General features: G+C 39.2%; 1 protein-coding gene across 18 annotated transcripts in view; it reads right to left on the bottom strand.

Moving 5' to 3' along the window:
* The window catches only part of LOC124260375 (putative per-hexamer repeat protein 5), a 28994-nt gene extending 14264 nt beyond the window's left edge, over positions 1–14730 (bottom strand). For 17 of the 18 annotated variants that reach the window (XM_046694684.1, XM_046694668.1, XM_046694669.1 and 14 more), the window contains exons 1-5: positions 14575–14730; positions 12749–12860; positions 9229–9356; positions 1205–1246; positions 678–788 (exon numbers count right to left, since the gene is read on the bottom strand). In XM_046694684.1, the coding sequence (XP_046550640.1) occupies positions 678–788; positions 1205–1246; positions 9229–9356; positions 12749–12860; positions 14575–14653 (472 nt within the window). In that variant the 5' untranslated portion in view covers positions 14654–14730. Of the gene's footprint in view, positions 1–677; positions 815–1038; positions 1043–1200; positions 1247–9228; positions 9357–12748; positions 12861–14574 lie in introns of those variants that run through there. The other variant, XM_046694686.1, reaches the window with a different exon arrangement.
* Positions 14731–15447: the final 717 nt, after the last annotated feature.

The following is a 15447-nucleotide window of genomic DNA, read 5'->3' as shown; positions in this document are numbered from 1 at the left end:
CCCATCCTATGACACTGTTGTGACATTGAAAAGGAATTTCCAAGCTGGTCACAATGTCCCTCACAGATGAGCCAAGAAGTGGACGCCCCTTATTACTGATGATTTGGACACCGTGAACAAAGTCGAGGCGCTGGTTCAGGAAGATCGCCGTGTAACAATACAAATGGTTATGCATGAGACCGACTTGAGTTATGGCAGTGCATGGAACATCATTCATAACCAACTGCACGTGTCCAAAGTGTCCGCACGCTGGGTTCCTCGCTTACTGACTCATCTTCAAAGACAGACTCGACGGGACATGTCACGACAGGCATTGGAGCTTCTGTAGCAGGGTGAAGAGGATTTCTTCAGATGTCTTGTAACCATGGACGAATGTTGGGTCTATTTGTATGATCCTGAGACAACAGAGATGAGTAAAGAGTGGAAACATGCCACGTCACCACCTCCGAAAAAGGCCAAGGTGCATGAAATCAGGGGACCTCTATTCAGCCGGTCTGCGCAAGGTCAAGAAATGGTGGCAGAAATGTGTAACTCGGGATGGTGACTATGTAGAGAAATCATAAGGACATGAAAGCAAAATAAAGTATGTACCCTGAATAAGTCTTGGTGATAATTAGAACTTTTTGATATCCCCACGTAGATGTGAGCAAACTCTATGCGTATGTGGTAGAACTTGCATTTCATGCAGGTCAGTGCGCAGTTCTCGACCGCCCACGAGGCGTATTTCGGGTCGTTACAGATGGAGGTGCCATAGGTATTGCAGTTGGTGAGTTTATCCACGCAGCTGACTGTTGGAGAGACATGATGTCAACATCTTATAAACATATAAAATACAACAATGGAGACCTGAAGTCTATGTCTGGAAATGCCTAGAAATGATGTAAAGCATAGCAAAAGCAAAAGCAGAATATACTTCCAGCAGAGGTTTCAGCCCAAAAAGGTAACCCACAACTACTTGTCCCTGACCCCTACAGGTTTGGAGGTGTGTCCTGTCAACCTGCTCCTTTTCAAAGAGTGAGTAAGTGAGTTTGGTTTTACGCCGCTTTTAGCAATATTCCAGCAATATCACGACGAGGGACGCAATATCCTTTTGAAAGAAATTCTTCTGGGCATATTGCATGTTGAAATATTCGTTTCGGATTTTTTTAATAAATATTGCTTAAGACACAGAAAGGGGGTAAATTCTGATTATGAAATGACCTACCGATGCCGATGCCGATGCCGATGCCGGTGACGGTGCCGGTGACTGAAACAAGGCAATGACAAGTTATCATCACGACACTTTGTTTGACTCTACGTCACATACCCACTTAGTCGTTTCAGTTGAAATGTTTCTTCTCCCATATATCAATAGATTCATAACAGCACGATGGTGTATACGTAACTTCTAGTAAAATGGTTACGGGTGCAATAACGTTGAAGGTGCCAACCTGGTTCCGCTATTCCGGATCCCAAGTCCTGTCAGTGGTATTCACAGACAGATGCCAATACGTCAGTGTTGAAATATATTTGTTTTCACTTTTTTCTTGCAAAAAGGACAAATAAAATACCGTTAGTCCTTAGCATGGTCAAAAATTGTATGTGAAATTTCTGTCTAATATACTTGTAACAGCCCTGTACATTGTTATTTATTAACATAAACTAAGAAGTATGCCGAATGGCAAGACAGAAGGGGCTGGTATTATGTCCTATAATTGCCATCGCGTGGCACGTAAAAAACGAACGACGTTGCATAAAAATGACGACGCCTTGCGCGACGTTGCTTTGTAAAATATTTTTTCGTAAGTCCATAATTCTCAGAGTCGAGTATAAAATTCTGACTTGGCAATCCAGTGACTGAGATCATATTATATGGTTTCAGAGCAAATAGTGATACCATCTGTCACCTGGTTCATGAAAACAGCAAATGGTAATCTAGTATGAATGATGTCATTTCCAGTAATAGGGAATGCTTCCTTCAATAACCTTAAAATAGAATTATCATCAGTTCATTACAAAGCATATTTTCTTGGATTTAAAAATATTGTTTTGGAAAATGACTCTCAAAACAGATGAAACCTTTACTCAAACAGTCAGGAAAACGGAAGATTTCACGAACTTAGTTCAAAAAGGTGCATGGCATGGAGCCCTATGTCAAATTTAGTTAACAGTATTAATGCGCTCACATACTGATATGTTATTCATTCAAAAACGCATAGCAATCAGGGGCTTAATTAGGTGATTATGCATTAGAGTTCAAACAAATTATCAATAATTATATCTCCTTTTAGTTTAGACTAGGTTCTGTTATGTTAGTTACACCGTTCAGTTCTGCTCACCTGCTCTAGCCACGCTTGATATTCTCATGCCATAAACCCTTAACTACTGTTATTCTGTTGTGGCCATATATAACCGTGCCTCTCCCAGCTGTTTACAGGGTTTGGTTCACACTAGCCAGGGTTAGTTTATTTGACCCTCGGAAGAGGAGCTATTTTCCAAAGTATGTGTTTGTATTCGGAAGATTTACAGTAAGGGAACCCCACTGAAATATCACAGGTAAGTCATATTTGTAAATATTAAATAAGTACTTGTTAAATAACTCTTAAATACACGAGTGTGGTAATATACTTGTATTTCACTTACGACATTTGCTGTCAGTATAAAAGTTATTTGCCAGCACTATTTAAAATTGAAACTAACGTTTTAGAACAGCATTGTATTGATTATAATCTCACTGTTAATTTAGAGAAATCTCCAATTGTGTTGTTTAGAAAGGGTGGAAAGCTTTCTAAAAGAGAAAAGTGTTTTCTTGAAGGTTGCTTAATCGATTGTGTAGCTTCTTATAGATACCTGGGTGTACAGTTCTCTCAATCTCAAGCTTGGTACAACCACTTTGATAACGCCATTTTACAATAAAAAAAGGCTGTGTTCAGTATTTTCAGATCTCTATCAAAGTTACAACCTTTCCTAAAAGTCTTATAACTTAATGTTACTAGATGTTTCATACGGTAAAATTAATTGGGCTTCAAAACATAGGTTTTTATTAAATAGCATGGGATTTGGTAATGTATGGGAGAGCCAGTGTATTAACAAATCTAGACTCATTTCTTTTTGAATTCATTACTAGGGCACAGAATATGTATGTACAGGGTTGGCATGAATCATTAACATCTAGTTCTAAAACCTATGCCTGTTCACTGTATAAACATGTATTTGCCCCGAGACATATTTAAGTTGTATAAATGTGAAAAAATTCCGCGTTGCTCTTGCACAGTTTCGTTGCAGCTCTAATCAATTAAATATAGAGACGGGTAGATATATTAATAAGCCAAGGAATCTCAGATTATGTCATATGTGTTCTTGTGCTTACATTGAAAATGAAAATCATTTTCTCCTAATATGTTCTGCCTATGATCATCTACGTACATCTTATATTCCTGTGAACTATTATACATATGCATCATTATGCAAATTTAATACTTTGATGTCCGTAGACAATTCCACTGTGCTACGAAATCTAGCCATGTATCTATTTTATGCGAATGAGCTGCGTACAAGCCGTTTGTTGGCTGTATGAAGTAAAATTGACTACGGGCCGATGGCCTACATACACCAGAACTAAATTGATTTAATTATTGAGCGTTATTATTATCAAATTCAGTGTGTGATATTACCCAGTCCCTTAGTTTACTACTCTGGTTTTAGGTGTATGCAAGATGACTGAATTATGGTCCGACGCAGATGACGATGAATTATTACAATCTGACTTTGCCACGTCTACAAGTTGGTCACTTGCCACTGATATATCAGACCATTCTATTACACATAAACCAAACCCATGTAGGATGTTCCTGGATACCCCAGCACAACCTGATACACCATCGGATATACCAATGCAGTAGGACACAAATGAAGAAGAGGATGAGTTAATCGATATAGAAATAAGCCAAAAACCTAGCTAGACGTCAGGGCTGGTAATTTCAAATTGTTACCAGTCCAAAATGGATTTAACCAGACCAGGCAATCCAAAGAAAATTTCGCAGATGTATGGATCATAACATGTTATCATTTATTTTACCAGAAGATCGGGCTGGCTAGCTGTTAGTTTAGTCCGTCCGTCAGAAATCTAGACGTCTCGGACGGTCGGACGGGCCTTATTTCATACACTGCTTACATCCACGTAGACCATACTTACACCCACGTAGACCATACTTACATCTACGTAGATCACACTTACACCCACGTAGACCATACTTACATCCACGTAGATCACACTTACACCCTCAGTGAGCTAGCATTATAAAACCTGCTTAAGTCTTGGCTAGTACAAGCAGCCCCACATACACACGCATGCACGTCGTCATATGAGCGAAATATTCTCCAGCGCAACGATAAACCCAATTTCACCTCACCTTACATCCACGTAGATCATACATAAATCTACTTGGGTCATACTAACATCCACGTAGATCATACATACATCCACGTAGATCATACTTACATCCACGTAGATCATACTTACATCTACGTATATCACATTTACATCCACGTAGATCATACTTACATCTACTTAAATCATACCTACATCTACTTAGATCACACTTATATCTACGTAGATCAGACTTACATCTACTTAGATCATACTTACATCTACGTAGATCATACTTACATCCACGTAGATCATACTTACATCTACGTATATCACACTTACACACACGTAGATCATACTTACATCTACGTAGATCATACTTACATCTACGTAGATCACACTTACATCCACGTAGATCATTCTTACATCTACTTAGATCATCCTTACATCTACGTAGATCATACTTACATCCACGTAAATCATACTTACATCTACTTAGATCATACTTACATCTACGTAGATCATACTTACATCCACGTAGATCACACTTACATCCACGTAGATCACATTTACATCCACGTAGATCATACTTACATCTACGCAGATCATACTTACATCCACGTAGATCATAGTTACATCTACGTAGATCACAATTACATCCACGTAGCTCACACTTACACCAACGTAGATCATACATACATCTACTTAGACCATACTTACATCTAAGTAGATCATACTTACATCCACGTAGATCATACTTACATCTAAGTAGATCACACTTACATCTACGTAGATCATACTTACATCTTCTTAGATCATACTTACATCTACGTATATCACACTTACATCCACGTAGATCATACTTACATCTACTTAGATCATACTTACATCTACGTATATCACACTTACATCCACGTAGGTCATACTTACATCTACTTAGATCATACTTACATCCACGTAGATCATACTTACATCCACGTAGATCATACTTACATCTACTTAGATCACACATCAACGTAGATCATACTTACATCTACTTAGATCATACTTACATCTACGTAGATCATACTTACATCCACGTAGATCATTCTTACATCTACGTATATCACACTTACACCCACGTAGATCATACTTACATCTAGGTAGATCATACTTACATCTACGTAGATCACACTTACATCCACGTAGATCATACTTACATCTACTTAGATCATACTTACATCTCAGCAGATCATACTTACATCCACGTAGATCATACTTACATATACTACTTAGATCATACTTACATCCACGTAGATCACGCTTACATCTACGTATGTCACATTTACATCCACGTAGATCATACTTACATCTACTTAGATCATACTTACATCTACTCAGATCATACTTACATCTACGTTGATCATACTTACATCCACGTAGATCATACTTACATCTACTTAGATCATACTTACATCTACGTAGATCATGCTTACATCCACGTAGATCACACTTACATCTACGTATATCACATTAACATCCACGTAGATCATACTTACATCTACTTAGATCATACCTACATCTACCTAGATCATACTTACATCTACGTAGATGATACTTACATCTACGTATATCACACTTACACCCACGTAGATCATACTTACATCTACATAGATCATACTTACATCCACGTAGATCATACTTACATCTACGTAGATCACACTTACATCCACGTAGCTCACAGTTACACCAACGTAGATCACACTTACATCCACGTAGATCATGCTTACATCTACGTAGATCATACTTACATCCAACGTAGATCACACTTTACATCCACGTAGATCATACATACATCTACTTAGATCATACTTAAATCTACGTAGATCACACTTACACCAACGTAGATCATACATACATCTACTTAGATCATACTTACATCTAAGTAGATCATACTTACATCCACGTAGATCATGCTTACATCCACGTAGATCACACTTACATCCACGTAGATCATACTTACATCTTCTTAGATCATACTTACATCTACGTATATCACACTTACATCCACGTAGATCATACTTACATCTACTTAGATCATACTTACATCTACGTATATCATACTTACATCCACGTAGATCATACTTACATCTACTTAGATCATACTTACATCCACGTAGATCATACTTACATCCACGTAGATCATACTTACATCTACTTAGATCACACATCAACGTAGATCATACTTACATCAACTTAGATCATACTTACATCTACGTAGATCATACTTACATCCACGTAGATCATACTTACATCTACGTGTATCACACTTACAACCACGTAGATCATACTTACATCTACATAGATCATACTTACATCTACGTAGATCACACTTACATCCACGTAGATCATACTTACATCTACTTAGTTCATACTTACATCTACGTAGATCATACTTACATCCACGTAGATCATACTTACATCTACTTAGATCATACTTACATCTACGTAGATCATACTTACATCCACGTAGATCATACTTACATCTACGTATATCACACTTACACCCACGTAGATCATACTTACATCTACATAGATCATACTTACATCCACGTAGATCATACTTACATCTACGTAGATCACACTTACATCCACGTAGCTCACAGTTACACCAACGTAGATCACACTTACACCAACGTAGATCATGCTTACATCTACGTAGATCATGCTTACATCCAACGTAGATCACACTTTACATCTACGTAGATCATACATACATCTACGTAGATCATACATACACCTACGTAGATCATGCTTACATCCAACGTAGATCATACTTACATCCACGTGGATCATACACACATCTACTTAGGTCATACTTACATCTACTTAGATCACACTTACATCTACGTAGATCATACTTACATCTACTTAGATCATACTTACATCCACGTAGATCATACTTACATCTACTTAGATCATACTTACATCTACGTAGATCATACTTACATCCACGTAGATCATACTTACATCTACGTATATCACACTTACACCCACGTAGATCATACTTACATCTACATAGATCATACTTACATCCACGTAGATCATACTTACATCTACGTAGATCACACTTACATCCACGTAGCTCACAGTTACACCAACGTAGATCACACTTACACCAACGTAGATCATGCTTACATCTACGTAGATCATGCTTACATCCAACGTAGATCACACTTTACATCTACGTAGATCATACATACATCTACGTAGATCATACATACACCTACGTAGATCATGCTTACATCCAACGTAGATCATACTTACATCCACGTGGATCATACACACATCTACTTAGGTCATACTTACATCTACTTAGATCACACTTACATCTACGTAGATCATACTTACATCTACTTAGATCATACTTACATCCACGTAGATCATACTTACATCTACTTAGATCACACTTACATCCACGTAGATCATTCTTATATCTACTTAGATCGTACTTACATCTACGTAGATCATACTTACATCCACGTAGATCATACATCTACGTATATCACACTTACACCCACGTAGATCATACTTACATCTACGTAGATCATACATACATCTACGTAGATCATACTTACACCCACGTAGATCATACTTACATCCACGTAGATCATACTTACATCCACGTAGATCATACTTACATCCACGTAGATCATACTTACATCTACGTAGATCATACTTACATCCACGTAGATCATACTTACATCTACGTAGATCAAACTTACATCTACGTAGATGTAATTTGACCTTTTTCCGTATTTGCATAACTTACTGTAATCATATATAATTATATAACTATCATCGATAAAATTCGGGCATGTCAAGGCAGCTGAAAAGGACAAATAAATTTCTCAAAATGAATTAAGCCAGATATTACATGAAACTGTTCCGGAACTGTTGTCGATTCCCCCAGAAAATGTTGTTGCCAAAGTCGATGATTCAATAGAAGATTATACTTTCCTCTCCTTACATTATGTTATCATACGCGTAGGAGTTAATATCCTCTGCGTTGACGAGGAATATCTTTAGGTTTTGGCACTAATACGCTTCCATACAAATCTAACACACAGAAAACTGATCTAATTGTCAGTTAACGCAGACATGTGATTGCGACTTGACATAGAGACAGTCATGATTTCCTGTCTCACGTCCCGCGGGCTGCGACCTTGTCCGCAGCGTGATGACCTCGTTCACATTGTCATCATCATTACCTCAACTACCTACCAAAACGCCCCAACAAACTGGTTGTAGAATATCTAACGTGGTGTGTAACTGTTAGGTTCTTCAGAACGGGTGAGGCGCAGTTAATATTATTCACTGTAGACCTTTGCAAAGAGTGAGTGAGTGAGTTTAGTTTTACGCCACACTGAGCAATATTCCAGCTATATGGCGGCGCTCTGTAAATAATCAAGTCTGGACCAGACAATCCAGTGATCAACAGCATGAGTATCGATCTACGCAATTGGGAACCGATGACATGCGTCAACCAAGTCAGTGAGCCTGGCCACCCGATCCCGTTAGTAGCCTCTTACGACAAGCATGGGTTACTGAAGATCAATTCTAACCCGATCCTCGATAATCTCCACTATATAGTGGACAGTGATCGTAACGTATACCCTGGAGATTATCGAGGATGTTCTAACCCTGACCTTCACGGGTCCTTTCAAAGAAGTTCAGAGGCTGATGTATAGTTTAGTTTCCTTAGTGTGTAGATAAATCCTCCAGATCAGAAATATCAAACGCCACTACCTCGGCGGCTGTGCATGTGTCAGGAGAGTCCGAGAGTCAACATCTAAATGGAAGACTCAAATCAACAACGGCGTAAACTCCAGAAAACCTACTTTGTCCCTGTCCGGAGCCTGTCGATACGCCGCCAGTACCGGTGAAGTGACAAGATGGCTTGCCGCAGCATTCCCCAGGAGCTTTCGTCAGGGGGCAGTTCGGAGGCAGATTGTTATAAACTTGGCATCTGTCAGTTAAAGCAACATTAATAATCAAATCCTTTGTACAATTACGACAAATTTATGTGTTTATGAATCTCTATAAGTTATAATACTACCATTTTTCACAATAATGAGCGTATCCTGCCCCATCGTCAAAAACACTCGCAAAGGCAAACCAATTGTTCAATTGAACACGGGAACATGTATTGTAAGACAAAATAGGCATTTGCATCAAACTTTATTTTTGTCGGTGATGAGTCAAATTTGTAAATGTCCTTCATATGTCTACCATAAACCTATTGAAGCTTGACTAAGGCCTTGATTGCTGTAACCTGACCAAACAATCTCACAGCAAGCATCATTTGGCGTTCTTTGAAATCTTCGTAAAAAGGTTATGGCCGATTGTAAATCATTAGTTTTGAAATATAGGCTAGAGCTGCTGAAATATTAATGGACATAGAAGGAAGACTTGACAACTGGATGATGATGTCAAGGAAACAATGACACCGAATATTCCAACAATCTCAGCCATATGTATACATGTACATATCAGTAAAATATTTCGGATATGTTAAATAGGTAAAAGATCAGTTAGACGCTGTTTGGAAAATTAATTCTTCCAACGAAAGATAATACCCATATCTGCATATGCTACTTTTCTCCAAGAATGCTTAACTGTCAGGCAAAAGAAAATTCTCACCGACTTCACTTGACCATAAAATAAAAACGGAGATGTATGTTAGATTTGTGATAATTATGTTACAAAGAGAAATCATTTTCTAATAATTTGACTCAAAATTCATTGTAATGGTGGTCTGGCATTTGCCCTAATTCATTAAGGAAGCGTCAAGGGGTCAAAAGTAGAAATTACACAAATCAGAGTTCATTCAAATAGTGCATACAGATTCACATAATGAGATAGACGTGTCATCAATAGCGAGTGTGACCACCCTGGGCATCCATGCACGCCAACACACGTCTCCTCATTGACGTCTTCAGTCGGCAGATGACGTCAGCAAGAATCCTGTTGCATAAGTCCAAGAGAGTCTGTTCAAGTTCCCGTCAGATTGCTCAAGGTGGTACACGCTGTCTCAGCTGACGGTCAAGATGATCCCAGAGATGCTCAATGGGGGTCATGTCTGGAGAACGCTGGCCAATGTATTACGTTGACGTTAACGTTGTGCAGGTATTCTCGAACAATTCTGGCGGTGAGGCCTTGCGTTGTTGTGCTCCAACATGACTCCTCTTGGCTGTTGTCGAATAAAAGGGCCCCACAAAAAGTCTGAACACTTCATCCCTGTATCGCTAGGCATTCAGATTTACTCGGATGAGAACCAGTCTTGTTGTTGTCTGGCCACAAATGCCGTCCCACGCCATGACGCCCTCTACGGATGAACTTCTTGAACGCCAGTTTGGCGCCAGTCGCTGTCCACTATGAAAAACTCGAACTCTGCCAAACAGGCTGAACCGACTTTCATATGTAAAGAGCCTTCTCTCCCCGTCACGTCGCTGCCACCGACGAACAGTTCGTCTTGGCATATTCGTGTTGTTGTTTTTGTTACTGCATGCTTGCTCTGTGCAACATCCAACATATATGTTTTCAGGGGCGTAGCAACCATTATAAAAAAAGCCCTGGCTTACACATGATTCTTCCTAAAAAGGTTAGGCAAGCCCTCAATACTATCTAAATATAAAGCTTTGCAATCTATCGGACTTACACGAAAAATTGGCTTGCTACGCGCCTGGTTTTCCACGTTTTGAAAAATGCACGATTCGTACAAGTTTTCCGACAGCTGCGTTGTTATCGGGACCATGTTGCGTTTTGGCGAATGCTTTCTGCTTGAGTTCAAACCTATACCAGCGTTTTGGGGGTTGTTTTCTTTTGCCCGGTAGTTTATATGTTTATAAAAGCTAAAGATAAGATGATATTGGTTGAACAAACAAATATCACATTTACGTGTATTTCATGTTCAAAATAATGTCTACGTCGAGAAAATTGAATCTCATTAAGTATATATTCCTATTCTTAACCTACTATGAAACCATTCATAGACCTGATATTATCAAAGCATCTTTCTTTCATACGAAGATATTAATTATGATATACATATTTTATTTTTACAAACATATTCTGATAGATTTAACATACACATGTACGGAATTACGAGGTCTTAACCTCTGTATGATGCAGGTATCGTGTTCAAAATGCGTTCAAGAAAAATATTTTAAAAACCAAGCCGTACTGAAATTCATGTTTAAGTCTACCTATTTAAATCAAATTCAAATACCTTATCTCAATTTTAAGTTTTAAAAGTTAAATGCGTTAACGTGGTTGGGGGAAGAAATAGAGTCACATCCCGTTAACTCACACGGGCGTCTGTTTATCGGGATTTCTTCTCACACTGAGCTAAAATACATAGATACATACAGATATAGCAAGGACACCTTTATTGTCACAGCAGTGGTGCAGATAAGATAATTGTTTAAACCTATCCTTCGGGGATCACTGTGTCACTCCTGACTAGAGGTCAGTGGACCTGCTGGCTTGAAGGAGGGATTTACACTCCGCTTTATCGGGGATTGCCAGCTTAGCTTGTAAATTTGGGGTGAGACTAAGAAGTGTTGCACGTCTTCCATGTTTACCATATTTGTGAACCCCACGTGCACGGGTTTGGTGCTGATAACCCTAGAAACGTGAATCTGGAACATAGGCTTCTGGTGTACCCAAGGCACGCAACTCTGCTTGGCGAATGCTGTACCTTACGCCGATAATCGAGGAGGAACAGAAACGTCGATTGTCACTTGGAAATGAGAATAATGTTCACATACCCGAATTGACCTCAGCGGGAGTAATGCTAGACATCAGAGGATCTATAAGATCAATTACCACTTTTACCACTGGAATTTGGATTAGGAATTGTTATATCCGAATCTATATTCAGTTAACTGAACAGACAAGTTCCAATAATCAGATATTGTTCCAGCTGCCAGTTCCAATAATCAGATATTGTTCCAGCTGCCAGTTCCAATAATCAGATATTGTTCCAGCTGCCAGTTCCAATAATCAGATATTGTTCCAGCTGCCAGTTCCAATAATCAGATATTGTTCCAGCTGCCAGTTCCAATAATCAGATATTGTTCCAGCTGCCAGTTCCAATAATCAGATATTGTTCCAGCTGCCAGTTCCAATAATCAGATATTGTTCCAGCTGCCAGTTCCAATAATCAGATATTGTTCCAGCTGCCAGTTCCAATAATCAGATATTGTTCCAGCTGCCAGTTCCAATAATCAGATATTGTTCCAGCTGCCAGTTCCAATAATCAGATATTGTTCCAGCTGCCAGTTCCAATAATCAGATATTGTTCCAGCTGCCAGTTCCAATAATCAGATATTGTTCCAGCTGCTGCCAGACCCTCACAGTGCTTTGCATTTGTAGAATCCCCTGGAAGCGTCGACACACTCGCAGCTTTGCTCGCAGCCCTCAGTCCATTTTTGCCCCTGTTGGTAAGTCTTGCCCTTGTAGGTGCAGACTGAAACATTCAAGTAGATAGTGAGTGAGTGAGTTTAGGTTTACGCCGCACTCAGCAATATTCTAGCTATATGGCTGAGCATCGATCTACGCAATTGAGATACAATGACATGTGGGAATGTAAGATGTAAACTAGATACATGTACTTGGGTGTAAACAAGGAATGTAAGATACTTGAGTTTGAAGTACGAATGTCAATTGTACACTAGACATGTCTGTGGTAAGTTGAATGTTTGAATGGAACAACGGGATATAAACCACGGTGGTTATTAGGCTGGTCTACGTGTTTTCGAGAGTACCATTACATTGCTACCTATGTTCTCTCAGGTAAGGTGTAAGATTCCAATGAAGTGTAGTGAGTGAGTGAGTTTAACTTTACGCCGTACATGGTGGCGCTCTGTAAATAATGGAGTCTGGACCAGACACTCAAGTGATCATGAGCATCGATCTATGCAATTGGGATACGATGACATGTGTCAACCAAGTCAGCGAGCTTGACCACCCGATACCGATATACGCCTTTTACGACAAGCATGGGCTACTGAAGATCAATTCTAACCCAGAACTTCACGGGTCCAATGAAGTGTATATCATGTATTTGAAAATATTCTCGAAACATAACGGCCTTTATTAATTTACGCAAATGTACATACTGTAAATAAATAATCTATCACACATTAAAGAAGAACACAAAGTATCATGTTCAGTCTGCAGGATATTTTAACTATGATTAAAAGTTAAGACGCACCAAGGTATTCAAGTGGGTTCGCTATCTGTGGTGTTTTGACAACATGTACACACTGTTTGTGACTTGCATTCACAATCAAAACCCTTTTTAAAATATGTACAATGACTGTGTACTTTCTTTTGTACTTCAGTTTAGATTCATTGTGAGTCAGTGGGTTTAGTTTTACGCCGCACTCAGCAATATTTCAGCTATATGGCGGCGGTCTGTAAATAATCGAGTCTGGACCAGACAATCCAGTGATCAACAGTATGAGCATCCATCTGCGCAATTGGGAACCGATGACATGTGTCAACTAAGCCAGCAGGCCTGACCACCCGATCCCGTTAGTCGCCTCTTACTACAAGCATAGTCGCCTTTTAGGGCAAGCATGGGTTGCTGAAGACCTATTCTATCCCGGATCTTCACGGGTAGTAAGTGAGTGATTAAGTGAGTGAGTTTTACGCTCATGTGGGGAATTGAACCCGGCTCTTCGACGTGGCGAGCGAACGCCTTAACCACTAGGCTACCCCACCCCACCATTGTGGGTTTAAGAACGGTCATTGCTCTCGTGTACAAACTACCGTTATTTAGATACAATACACTGTGTATGTTGGTGGAACAGGTATGAACTCACATGTACTTCATATAATCAGGTAACATTAATGGCCCGGAGGCCTTACCTTAATTAGAGGTGAATTTACAATCATTAAGTTCGGAACAACTCGTTAATTAATCAATTCAAAATGAATTCATCAGTGTTAAAAATCGATTTAAAAACCCATTATCTTGTTAAAATACTCCTGAAGATAGAACGTTCCTGAAATTAAGTGACAATTAATATCGTCAACTCCTCATAGCTTTACAATGACTAACAAGAGATAGCAAGCCTTGTCAGATACACATTTAATTGTACAGTATATGCGACACTCGCAAACAGCAATTTTCCCCAAGGCGTAAGTTAACGTGTAGGTGACGTCACCTAACTAACCTGTGATCTGCCTGACAACATCGGCGCCGAGAGACACGGCGAGGCAGCACGACAGCACGGCGATTATACCTAACGCCATGCTAGAACTACTTTGTAATCTACCTAGATTCCGTCTTCGGCTCCTGATTTATACCAACATGAGCGCAGCACGATAGATAGGCATGTCAGGCGATGACGTAATGGACCTCTGATTTAAATGGTCACACTGTCGCAACCAGCTGCAATATCCATTATGTTTATAAAAATGTAATGTAATGATAAAATATATTCGTAATTGTTTCCATATGTGCAGCTTGTACTGATGTATAGGGACTTTTATAAAAATAATAAGATGTTTATGAATGCAGACTGGTTCTCGTCACTATATTGCTGGAATAATGCCGATGTGACGTAAAGCCCAACTCAACTCAACTTAATGAAAAATTATATTGGAAAAATATATGGTATTCTATTGTTAATAGAATAAAAATATCACCCGAGTCTTTTGCTTACCCCAATACACCAGACATTGTGCTAAACCACTCATTGTGACCGAAACCAAATCCTACCCAACATTGGAATCTTATACAATAAGCTATAACTGAACTAAGAACATAGGTTCTTTTCTTTCTTGATACTCTTTGAAAATATAGTGAGTGGGTGAGTGTAGTTTTACGCCGCACTCAGCAATATTCCAGCTATATTGAGGCAGTCTGTAAATAATCGAGTCTGGACAAGACAATCCAGTGATCAACAGCATGGGCATCGATCTAAGCAACTGGGATACGATGACATGTGTCAACCAAGTCAGCGAGCCTGACCACCCGATCCCGTTAGTCGCCTTTTACGACAAGCATGGGTTGCTGAAGATCAATTCTGACCCGGATCTTCACA

This window comes from Haliotis rubra, unplaced genomic scaffold (assembly GCF_003918875.1).
Source record: "Haliotis rubra isolate DU_JTF1 unplaced genomic scaffold, ASM391887v1 Scf76, whole genome shotgun sequence".
Lineage (NCBI taxonomy): Eukaryota > Metazoa > Mollusca > Gastropoda > Lepetellida > Haliotidae > Haliotis > Haliotis rubra.
The sequence above is the reverse complement of the archived record's forward strand: the minus strand, read 5'-3'. Positions and strand labels throughout refer to the sequence as shown.